Source organism: Pieris napi, chromosome 13, assembly GCF_905475465.1.
Source record: "Pieris napi chromosome 13, ilPieNapi1.2, whole genome shotgun sequence".
Lineage (NCBI taxonomy): Eukaryota > Metazoa > Arthropoda > Insecta > Lepidoptera > Pieridae > Pieris > Pieris napi.
In genome coordinates, this window is record NC_062246.1 from 9,929,832 (window position 1) to 9,942,508 (window position 12,677).

The 12,677-nt window shown below is 35.3% G+C and overlaps 1 protein-coding gene across 2 annotated transcripts; it reads right to left on the reverse strand.

The window, feature by feature from the left end:
- Positions 1 to 3,602: 3,602 nt before the first annotated feature.
- LOC125055615 (fatty acyl-CoA reductase wat-like) lies at positions 3,603 to 12,677 on the reverse strand. Of its 2 annotated transcripts, XM_047658074.1 has the most exons (12): positions 12,542 to 12,676; positions 11,985 to 12,136; positions 10,908 to 11,043; positions 10,542 to 10,635; positions 10,292 to 10,414; positions 9,621 to 9,775; positions 8,663 to 8,779; positions 8,446 to 8,555; positions 6,126 to 6,190; positions 5,225 to 5,480; positions 4,623 to 4,803; positions 3,603 to 4,031 (listed from the first exon to the last, which is right to left on the reverse strand). In XM_047658074.1, exons 3-12 carry the CDS (start codon positions 11,021 to 11,023, stop codon positions 3,662 to 3,664), a joined length of 1,587 nt encoding a protein of 528 aa, XP_047514030.1. In that variant the 5' UTR covers positions 11,024 to 11,043; positions 11,985 to 12,136; positions 12,542 to 12,676; the 3' UTR covers positions 3,603 to 3,661. The 2 variants fall into 2 exon arrangements, with proteins under 2 accessions (XP_047514030.1, XP_047514029.1); XM_047658073.1 differs by lacking the exon at positions 11,985 to 12,136 and having other exon boundaries at positions 12,542 to 12,677.

The window sequence follows — 12,677 nt, forward strand, 5'->3', positions numbered from 1 at the left end:
AAAGGAAAAAAAAACACGCCGCATTGATAATCTACTTCTTCTGGTTATGTTGGAAGTTGAAGTCGAGTCGAAATGAAATGTTTAAATTTATAAAATCTTATCTTATGTTATTTTTAGTAAGCATCCCTAATTTTTTTGAAAATGAAACATAGCCTATATCACTCGGGGATAGTGTAGCTTGCCAACGGTGAAAGAATTTTTGAAATCGGTCCAGTAGTTTCGGAGCCTATTCATTTCAAACAAACAAACAATCAAATCTTTCCTCTTTATAATATTAGTATAGATATATGTAACGTAACTAACGTTAGGTTACATAACTCGCGACTTAAATAAAAATCCTTCAACTGATATTAACCCGAATATATCATTCACATAGCTTTACTGCGAGCTTTCAGGAATCATGTTCAGCGAGAGGCAGTTTAAGAACTTAAAGCACCATAACAATTATGTTTCAGATTGAAAGTTGCGTACTATAAAATAGAAAAGTTCTCACGCGTCATTGGCTACTTCGCGTGTCGGTCTTGGAAGTTCTCCAATCAAAACGTCCAGAGTTTATATAAAGAACTATGCGACGCTGATAAAGATATTTACGACTTTAATATCGCGCAATTAGACTGGAAGACGTATTTCTATAATCACGTTCGGGGAATAAGGTTGTATTTGCTCAAGGATCCCATGGAGACGGTGCCACAAGGACTGAGATGGTATTTGAAACTAAAAGTAGCTCATTATTTCATTTTAGCGATTTTATGTCTTATTGCATTCAAATTAATGAGTTGGATAATTTGCATGTTTTTATAATTGTAATTTATTGTACTTAAATTGTAGTTGAAGTATCATGACACATATTGGTGACATATATCTGATACATGACAGATATATGTCACCAATATGTCGAAAAGCCTTATTCTGAGTCGTTAAAGTTGTCTATAAGAGATTAAGAAACTCGGAGAGTGGAAACTTGGAATTTTTCTCAGAAAATTTATTATGAGTTAAAGTCGATATGTATTCGTGATCCCCAACTGTCAAGTGACTTTTAAAATCGTTGTTTTTGTCTTTTGTGTATTATAAATTGGTGTGTTTACATGGTTGTGCAAGTTTTTTTTTTATTTTTATAAAAAAATAATCTTATTTGTGAAACAATTTAAGGACACGTCTATAGTTACTTACAACTTGTGTATTTATTTTACATAATTTGTATTTGTGATGTGTATGTCATTATTATTGATTAAATAATTAAATAAAAGCGGGAACACTATCGCTATCACTTTTGTAAGTTACACGGTACAGCCTTGCGATTCTGTAACTCACTGAAAAGGTATTCTGATAAGGAGGGAGGTTGTACTTTATTGTTTATCGGAAACTTTTTTTACTTTATTGTTTATGCCAAATCGTAAATTGACTGCTTTACGACTGATTTGAGCGCGACCGCCGCTGTGAAAACCGCTGTGTGAGTTCGAAAAGTGAGTTACAGAATCGCAAGGCTGGTATTATCAGTTTTTCAGTCAATTGTTTTAAATAATTACTAATGTAATCAAATATATCGAATTGTATATAGTTTTATTTATGTATAGTTTAAGTATGGTGGTTAATATAGGCCTCAAATAGCTGAATTTTTTATCACTTTTGTTTGTAACACGTAACTGATGTTTATAGTAAATTTATGATTAAGGGCGTTTGTAAAAAAATTGAAATGAAAAAAGAAAATTGCAAATATAGCATTTAAAAGACTAACAGTGGTACTTAAGGCCTTATCATACTAACGGTTTGCGGCCCCGCCCCTCGCCGCGCTCAAACCGCTATTATGATATAGGCTCTGAGTGGGTGAGGGTCTGTCAAATTATTTAAAATTCTTAACAATTATCTCTCTTATATCTCTTAAGTATAAAGATCAATAAACTAGAATACTTAGGGTCTGTTTCACAATGTACGGATAAGTTCTACATAAGTTCCAAATTAGCTATTTATTACTTATTGGTAGGATAAATACTATTGTTGCGTTTCACGACTGTCAGATAGCGCTATTCGTCACATAAAGTCCATCATAAGTTATGAGTCCGATGAATGTCAAATAGCACAATTTATCTTCCAAATAATTTATGTGTTGCATAGCTATTTGGTACTTTATCCATACATTGTGAAACAGACCCTTAATGACGGATTTATTAATGATTTAAAGAATCTTTAAAATAAAACTGTTTTGATCCTTTTGTTGTGTGGACTCTCAGTGTTAAAACTTAGCGCTAAGTATGAGTATGACGTACGACCCATATTTGATATACTAGAGCCCTCCATTTAGTCTCAACTCTGAATCTAATTTAATCCGTTTATTAAAAAGTGTACTTTTGATAAATTAATTTAGTTTTTTTATAAATATGAGGGTATTCTCGAAAACTGAGTAGGTTTCAAATAAGTTTTTGGTTATACGAGGATATTTGTTTTTTTCTGAATCCTGAAAATGATTTGTAATAATTTCTTCGAATCCCTGATATTACCATATTTCCTTCTATGTATGGGATACATAAAAAATTGTGATAACTTTTGCTCATTTATTTTTAAGGTATTTTTGTATTTAGTTAATAGGCCATTGCAATAAAGTCTTTGAAACTTTCGTGCTTATATTTATTTTAGTTTTGTTTATTATCCATTATTTTTGATATATTTAAGACTTCGGAACGAAGGTAACTTTACTAGTGTGATAATTTTGTAGTAGAATAATCAAACAACACATCAAATTTTTATCTTGGTTCAAAAAGCTCTTTTTTGGTAAGAGCTACAAAGTTTGCCCCATATAAAATAGCAACACCTTGGTTTATCCCCGCAAAGCACTTTATTTACAAGTTTATTAGTGCTTCCAAATGACAAGCAACTGTTAAATCTTTTAGATGTTGGAGTGACAGTCCATCCTGGCCAGTAGCTGAACCAGGCTCAAAAGAATTTATAGCGCTTAGAATTTCTTCCGTAGACTGCATTTAAAGGCAGACTTGGACAGTGCAGGCTACAAATGGGCTGCACGTATATCCGGGGTGACAGGGGCCAGTACATCTTTTACCTAATTTTTCACACGTTAATTATTTGAACTTACGGTAAGTTATATATGGAACTATGTAATAATTAAGTAAAGTACAAAAAAAAATTATATTCGTATTAATATTTTTAAGCTAATGCATAGATTTTATCGCGGGATATGAGCGCGGAGACCGAATCAAGCTATCCCGTAACGAATATAAAAACCTAACACACGATGACGTAGCGCAGGTGCATTAGAGTGGGACAGAACGCATACTGCGTATTCGCATCTCTCTGACGAGATCGGTGACGTAGCGTAAGCGCGGCCGGTGCAGCTGGTACGCGTTAGAGTGAGACAGACTATATAGGCGTGTTAGTCTGAGTCTGATAGAATGGTAGATTGAATTAATGACAAAGAAAAAAAAACTACATAAATAAAAAATAAATAAATACCTAATTACAATTGCATAAGTTAATAAAAATGCTATGCAATAGCTTTACAGCGGCAGTCCCCGAGTACCACACGTTTTTTTTACAAATGCCAAAAATCTACAAAATTCGTATTACGAATTGATCATAAATAACACACTTCATTAAATAAAGAAAATCGTTTATCCCATTTCTACCAAAATTAATAAATTGTCTTTAAATTTCAGATGAAAATTTTATAAATTAATTTCAACACACCTCCACCCAAAAGTTTAACAAACCAAAACAAAGCTATAGCGTAAATTGTCATCACTATATAATTCGCTATTGTGAGTAAATATTGTTTTGTTACTCCTCGAGGGATTGTTTCTTTAGGCTCTTTGATAAGAAACAAGCGAATTCCCATCATATAATTATACATATAGGAATTCCAGTCTAAAGCAGATATGTCAAAGTCAAATATATGTCGGTCCGTCTCGTTCAGCTCCTTAAAAAGTTCTATAGTGTTGGAATTTCTCATCTTCCAGGTATGGCACGCGAAAATTTTATTAAAATGTATCCACTTGTCAATTTTCGAATAAACTTTCTTTAACCTGTAATAATTCAAAATGTTAAATTATATTAATGAGACGAGAGAGATGTTTGTTTGACCGCAGAAAAAGGTAGAAATTATTAAGAATAATAGGAGCAAGATCCGATAAATTTGAAGAAAGTTCCATCAATTCGAAGGTTCTTGGATGGCAGCCAACTTTAAACCTCATTGGAAGTTAATGGACAAATCGGTAATTAGTAACAAAATTTTTAACTACTACTACTTTTTACTTTTACTGAGATAATCCTCGATATTGTCAAAACATACATATAATATATAAACACGAAGTGGCGGGGCGAGTTTTGAATTTAATAACATTAGTATTAGAGGAGATATCCTAAAAAATATTAATCTGCTCACAAAATCCTCTCTGGGACCTATTAGCAGCTGATTGGAGCGATCGAAGGTCATTTGTTCAGATCGGTTCACGGACGGCAGAGTTATGCTTGAATATGTTCAAAAGGAAAAAAACACGCCGCATTGATAATCTACTTCTTCTGATTATCTTGGAAGTTGAAGTCGAGTCGAAATGAAATGTTTAAATTTATAAAATCTTATATTATAGTAGATAGTGTCTGCTAGTAGACCTTACATAGGTTTTTTCCCAATCATAACTGCTACTCCATCGCACACATAAGCCGGTATCCAGTGAAGAAGGATGTTCAAAGTTCTGAACAGGAGCGCGTTATTTATAAGAAATATCATACAACACCACATTGCTTTTGTCGGCGCCATTGTAAGTAAGTGTGTTTGTGCGTAATGCATAAAAGTACCTATAAAAGAAGTAAATTTATAAACTCTCTAAATAATTGTATGTAAATAAATATTTTAAGGTTTATAATGTATCTCAGCAGAGTAGACTATATTATATTTGACTAAAGTAGTCAAAATCTATTCAAAGGACTCTAGTACGTGGTGATTCGATGGTTCTGCAATGACTTTGCTTTGATGGAAGTATTATAAGAGACATTAGGAGATATTGATCACGCGACTGTGTGATATGCAGTGAATCTGGAGTCTAACACTGTATTTATAAAAAAAATAAGTCTAGCCCAATTTAACTAAAGCACTTTCTTGTCTCTTTTTATCACATCGTAAGCGCAATTTGACAGAAAAAGACAAAAGAGCACGACTTCTAGTACATTTGGGCTACATCCAAACATGACCACAAAGGTAACAGGAAATATAACTTACGCCATGTTATAGGATTTTGGTTTCCAGATACATAATTATATACACGGGGAATCTGGTCAGCTTTTGTCACCTCATCTTTCGGTCCCTCACTGTGGTCCTCAAGTTTCCTCTCAGAGGTTTTTTTATGGTGTTGAGCGGTCTTCCAAGCGACGGCAATACAAGCATTAACAACAAAATCAGCTGGTACTAAATCGGCGACGGCATCCGGGTTACATTTAATTATTCGAATAATGCCCACTGAAGCTCCAACACATATCTAAAACAGTACCATTAACACTTTATCTGCATCCATATAGATCGCTATATAAAACGCCCTACTGGAATAGGGGCCCTAAACGCCCGCTGTTGGCCTGAAAGGCCTTGACAGCTGAGTTAGATAGCGCATCGGGCGATTAGATAAGAAAAAGTCGTGTACGATGTGCACGCCACATGGGTCTTATTGAAGCTTGAAGGTGCCATTACATCTTGTTAACCAAGTCGTTGCGGTATCAGGGAGCTATTTCCCCGGGAAAGAACACATCCTTTCGAGCCCACTCCGAGATCCTATAGACTTGGCGAATTCACGAATGGGCCGGCCTGAAGCCAAACAAATTCATTAAACGCGTTTATTGGATAGAGCGAAGTACCCATGAATTATGTGTATTCTGTGTTTAAAAGAACTGTAAGTTGGTTACAGTTGGCTAGTTTCCGGTTCTTAAGAGGCTTCAAAGGCGGTGGTTACTGAAATTTGTTTTTTGTTAACTTAACATACTCTCACAAAAACCTCACTTATTAAGTTAAACATTATTATTAATATAAAATCGTATAAAGTAAACATAAAATAAGATGGCGATCATTTTATTTATTATAAAATACAGGATTATTTATTTTATAGAAATTTTATAATTTGAAAGCAACTCACCCCAGTCGGTCCATAAATGTTATCAATCCAACCCAGAGGAATGGGACCTTTTGCCGTTGATATCACTGGAAAGTATTACATATTAACAATATTTCATTACACATTAGCTTTTTGGATGCCAGTTTGGTATTTTCTTCCAGAACATTGCAGAATTGAACTTCTTTCGATATACCCCAAGCATACTGAGACTGTGCGAAGTACAAAGACGAGCACCTTCAAATCGTGGAGACACGACAAAAGTATCTACCCACATACATCAAGAAAGATTTCTTGGCCGAAAACGAACAATCCGAAGTCTTTGTAAAGTTAAACTTTACAAGGTTCCTACTACCCTACACAGAAACTTTCTCCAGTATAGTTTCAATTTTGAAAACAAGTTTGTTACGGTTCTCATCTACTTCAGATCGAGACATGTTCGGATACCGGAATATAATGTGTCGATAGTGCTGTCGTCTGCAAAGCAATGGATGTTGTCAATGTTCAACAGGTCATTGATATACAGAACGAACAGGGTGGGCGAGAGAATACAACCTTGCGGAACGCCTGCAATCTAGAATTGGAGATTCACGAACCCGAGCTTTGTGAATTTCTGTCTCGTTAGTTTCATAACATAAATGGTAGTTATGGTCACCCCTCTAAAATTCTTTATTTCTTCTGCTATTAAACAAACAGTAAGACATAGTCCAAATAATGTCTCCAAATTTTAAAATCATTTGGTTAGTCACTACCAACGTGCAGGGGTCGTCGTTAATTGATGTTCTTCCTAACACGCAACCGTAGGATATGGAGGAGAGTGAACCCCTTATATTTCTCTTAAGATGATTTACCAGCTCCTTAGCAAATTTTTTCAAGCAGAAATATTTTTTAACTCGCCAACATAAATTTAATCCAATTTTAAAGAAACGTTCCGAAACATCGACTTGAATGAATGATTTTTTTTTATGATATCTACTGTCTGGGCTATGCCTGCCCGTATTGAGTTTTTTCTCCAAGAAATTGAATCATACTGTCACTATTTATTGAACACCTACCGTTAATCTGATTAAATATTTATTTTCAACAAAATAAACTATAGACACATAAAACTTATAATAAAATAATATACATTGAAATAAATAACTAAACTTAACATAAACTAAAATATATCATTAAAAGGAGTCCCTTTAGGCAAGGTTCCGAAGATACTGGCAGCGTTCCCCCTTTGAATTGCTAGACTAATTCTTTGTCCGAGGTAGCTGCCAGATCTTCGGTCTCCTGTGATGTCGACTAACCTTTTTGAAATTTCTTTAAAAAGCCTTAAAGCGCTAGGACCCCACGGACCAAGGGTCTCGACACCGAATGGGACAAAATCATATTCTGAGCCCAGACCCCTGTATTTGCATGCTTTATTTTTTTCAGCCGCTTCACAAGCCGCACCAGCTCTGTAGTTGGTTCCATGTAGATGGGAAGGGGCCAGCGTGTCTGAACAGGTTGCATCCCATACCAGTACCCGACCCATCTTCCATGGAATCAAACTCATACCGTCCGGTCTCTTGCCATCGTCTCTTGCAATACCACTCGGCTCAAGTAGACTTGGCACGTTGACGGTGGCAAGGGAACGGCGTATGATATCGTTAAGTGCGGCATGTCTCGAGAAGCGGCCTGCACTTTTTTGGCATGACAGGCCGTGATGACCTAACTTGTCGACATCACTGCCACAGGGACATATATCAGGAGCGCAGACCGGAACCCCAAGCCGTAGACAGGTTGCGATTCGAAGCGTGTCAGGCTCAAGAAAAGTCCCTGTATTTGACGATGGGTAAGCGTGAAGCCAGTAGCCGGCCTCATGCGTACCCACGGCCAAAAGCCTAGCACGCGCCGAACCTGTACTACAACTCAAAAGATCGTCAAAAGTCAGTTTGCAGTGTATGTCATCCCAGCTCCTCTGTGAATTTAGAGATAATGGAAAATTTTGACCTGGGCATGCAATCAAGAAAGCGTTTCTAGCTTCTTTCAAGCCAGCAATCTCAAAGTTTGAAGGGGAAGCCCTTAAAATTTTACTTATGAGATTTGCTGAACTATGGACAGAATATAGAAAGGCTGGCAAAGCGACACTGGAAATTTTGCGAATCCCTAAACCACCATAACGGATGGGTAGGGAAGCTTGGGTCCAAGATAGCTCGTTCAACTGCATATTAAGAAGTGATTCTAAGCTAATTTTGATTAAGTCGTCTAATGGTGTTAAAAGATCTGGGTGATTCCAAAAGGAGCAGCAAATATATTATTATTATTATTGAAATTTTTAAATACTTGGTAACTATAATATTAGTAAACATCTTACCTATAGAAGGTCTTAATATAGCAACAGGTAGTCCTTGAGCATGTTTAAGAAGATGGTTTTCTGCGGCCGCCTTTGTGTAACAATATGTATTTGGAAACATGCCTAGTAGTCTAAAAGCGTTATATAAACATAAATTAAGGTTAAACAACGAAAGAATAGAAAACATAATATACATAATTAGTATACAAAGCAAAATAAAAGTAAATATAAAATTTACCCAGGTGTAATGTCGTCTACAGTTTTTGGATCCAAGCGTTCAACTACGTCAATAAGAAGGTCACTGGTGAGGGGAAAGTCGTAAAATTTTTCCTCTATCGGTTGTTGCGAGAGGTTACTGAAAATAAAACATTTGTTTTAGGTTACACAAGTTAAGGACCTATCCTATCGCTAAACTCCTAAAACGTACATTGTTTCTTTCCATTTTTCGTCATCGTTTCTTGAAGTAGAAAAAATATATGGTGGAGTTGAGTAGTTTATGTATCCATTTTGAAAGATCGATACACGATTTAAATAACTTCGCTCGATAGAAAAAAAATCCAAACATAGCCAATATTTAACACTTTGAATTCATTTTATGACGAAAATGTATATAAAACATAATTTTGAAATTTACACGATATATTTAATCGAAAGCCAAGTAGTCCATTTCAGAAAAAAAAATGATAAAATTACATTAATTTAATGTTTTACATAACTAATTGTTATTACGGGGCGACGCGACGCGCCTCTCCACTGCGCACCGCAGTCCACCCCGAGACACTGACACAGCAATTCGTGCTGGGATAGGGCCTTAAGCATTTTTGCGACTTTTACATTGACGGTGTTTTTTAACAAATAGGGTACGAAAATAACCTAACCTACGGAACGACACACCTAGAGTACTTTGTTAATCAAAGAGAGGGACTCTTATATTGCATGGAGTCAAACTTTAGAAAACGCAACAATTTAAACATAATATTTTCGTTTTATTTTTCAATGGAATCTCGTTGTTGGCCTGAAGGGCCTTTACAGCTCAGCTCGGGCTGGTTTGGCGAGCTTAGCTTTAGCTTTTGGCGAGATTCGGAAATATTTCAATAGACAGCTGGTTCAACCAAGTGGTGGTGCGCCGTGCGCGTCAAAAAGAAAGACGAGGGACCACCACGGGTTGTGAATTTCTTGCCATTGTCATCCCTTACCAATAAGCGGTCGAAATGTAGACAAAAGCTTTAAGGTATTTGCAACAGCGAGCAAGATTTAACATCTCCTTGGTGCCACGTGTGTTGATGCGAACGGCTTTATTCAGGGTCTCGTCAAAACGGACGGTCGCTGCTCCGTGAAGAATAAAATTAACCTGAAAGCATGAAATTAAATATCAGTTATGGTTTTTATTTGTTTGCGTCAAAGATGATGGAACACATAAAATTACACTGTGTATCAATTATTTTGTATTATTATCAGGGAAAAGGAAATGCAAAACTGAGTAGGTATCCTATAAAAATATACTTATAAGCTGGCAGCGCGGCGTCCTATCAGAAAGTTTCGAAAGCATAACGTACAGACTCTAGCGGTAACGCAAGTTCGGCTCTGTACATCGAGAGCAAACAACGTATACGGCGAGAGAACGTTGAGGTATTTGCTACGGCTACCGTGGCTAATCAATGGACAACCCAATCAGATATAAGATTGCCTAACGCCAACCAACATAAACAGTAAATTGAAACTGAAGAGAAAGACTGCTATGGTTAATACAAGCCACAGCGGTTTTCTAATGTGTAGACATGTGAACATATTGTGATTATATTTTGTAAAATAAAGAAATAAAAAAAATATATATTTATAAAGTCTATGTATACTATAATTAATGTACCTTATCGCATACTGTCAGCCAATCCTGGTCTGAGAGACCAAGATTTTCGCTGTCTAACTCTCCCTCTAGAATCTCCACCTTCTTAATGAAATCTGGCTGATCTTTGTGAAGTGTTTCATACAGCTGAAAGAATTCAAATGAGAACGTAGGCTTTAAGACTAAGTGATGACTTATCAACTTAATTAAATATCACATAATAATAAATTAACATTAGGCATTAAAAATGTTTTGCATAATATTCTGTACCTACCACATCATCGAACTGTTCTTTTAATCGTGTTTGTGGATCTTTATTTTTCTTCTGCCTCACTAATAGATATATCTTATTAAGCTCCGGGCAACATCTGCACAAAAGAGTTGTGGCCCAATAAGTAAATAGAAAAATAAAAACGCAAAACTCAACGAAATTAATACAAAACATCAAAAAACAAGGGCGAATCTGTATACCAATCATGTTCGTAGACGTGAGATCGACCAATCACGTACATGAACATGTACGTACAAAAACGTACATGACACAAAAATTTAAAATGGCTTATATTTTAAGTTAACTAAAATAACATCACATTTCGAATTTCCCTATACGAAAAAATAATAATCTAAAAGCTCAACTGACCTTAGTAATTTTTCAATAAGCAGTTTTCCAAGGAAGCCAGTTCCTCCCGTCAATAAAATGTTAGCTCCCGCAAATGACTTCCGGATCTGAGACTCTCCTGGATTCTCCTCCTTCATCTTTATATTAAACCGGATTCCTAGAAGGTAATAGGACAAATTTCAATTGCTTCTGCCTATGCGTAAGGTAGACGAGAAGCGTGCCGAAAGCCGAGCGAGCACGATGAAAGCCGTTCCGACAATCGCTAATCAGTTGGTCGCACTCTAGATGCACCAGAAGATTGATTGTTAATAGGTAGTGTGCTAGCAACTACCAAAAATCATTACACAATGTCTGGCAAATAATGAGTTAATAATTGTATAATTTGGAACACAATAAAGGTAAAAGGTCAAACTACTTGTTATTTAATGACATAAAATTATTAGTTCCTTACGCATTTTGTGCTATCTAGGTATACTAAGAATTAGCTTGCCCCGGGAAACAAAGTTGTAAAAGCAAAATCTATTTTTTTTTTCCGGAAAAATACTTCAAATGAAAGCTATTTTTTTCCTATTTCACGATTTAATCATTTTAAAAAATAAATAAATGTACATTACAGTAATTTCTCTAATTATACTTCAGAGCAAAAGCGTTTTACAATTGTTTCACTTAAATCATAACTACGGCGATCTTTACCATCTGTAAAGATCGCCACGTATTCTAAGGGAGAAAGGGAGAAAAGCTGATTTATCAGGATAATATGATCAACACGATCAAAAGCTTTTTCTCTATCCGTAAATAGCGTCAATTTGATAACCCTTATCCATACCTCGCAGTATAAAATACAAGTTAAGTTAGAAAAAGTTGAGAGATTTCATAGTATATATATAGCTGTGTTGTCGTTCCGGCAGCTGTTTAGTGATTAATAGACTTATAATATTAACTTTTTTCAAATAGTTTGCTAAAATAATTAAGGATTGAGAGAGGTCGATCATTATCAAATTTTTTTTTGAAGCCTTTATTATGAATTGGAACTGCATGTGCTTATTTTCATTTTAAAGGGAATGAACAGAATGTGTTAAGGTACAGATTTCAAGTTACCTTACTATTCCATCACAACCTGGACCCTTGTTGTATTGAATTTTTTTATAGATTTAGGCACATCATGTTCCATTATGTGAATATTGTTATATATAACATCCAACTGGTCTAGGTCAGGTAGGTCTTAAGTATTGTCGGGAGAGCGGAAGACACTGTTGAAGAATTTATTAAAACCATCACAAATCTCTAGTTCTGATTCGTAGGAGTGTTGAGCGTATGAAGTGGAAGAGAAGCTAAGATCTAAGAGTGAGATTCAGATACGAACGCGCAAACAGCCCTGCGATTCTGTAACTCACTTTCTCGTCTCGTTTCTGAATCTCACCGTTATTATACTAAACCTAAGTCTTGTTTTTATGTAAAACAATTACTTAAAACAGTTATGTATATTTTCGTTTGTATTTTGATCTGTCCGAAATGACTTGCTTTTTTTCTACTTCATACTTTTATTCCTTTTTAATTCTCATAATCATTATTCTCGTTTAATAAATTATTAAACATGATATAATAAACATTAAAAAATATATTTTTATAAATAATTAAAATTACTATTTCCTTACCCTTAGTATATATTTAATAAAAACCACTTCAATTGCTTGTTTAACACGAACTAAACAGATTCAAATACAGTACTCCCAAATTAATAATGCACATACAATTCTTCACGAGTGTTCGTAATTCCCGAAATCACCCGAA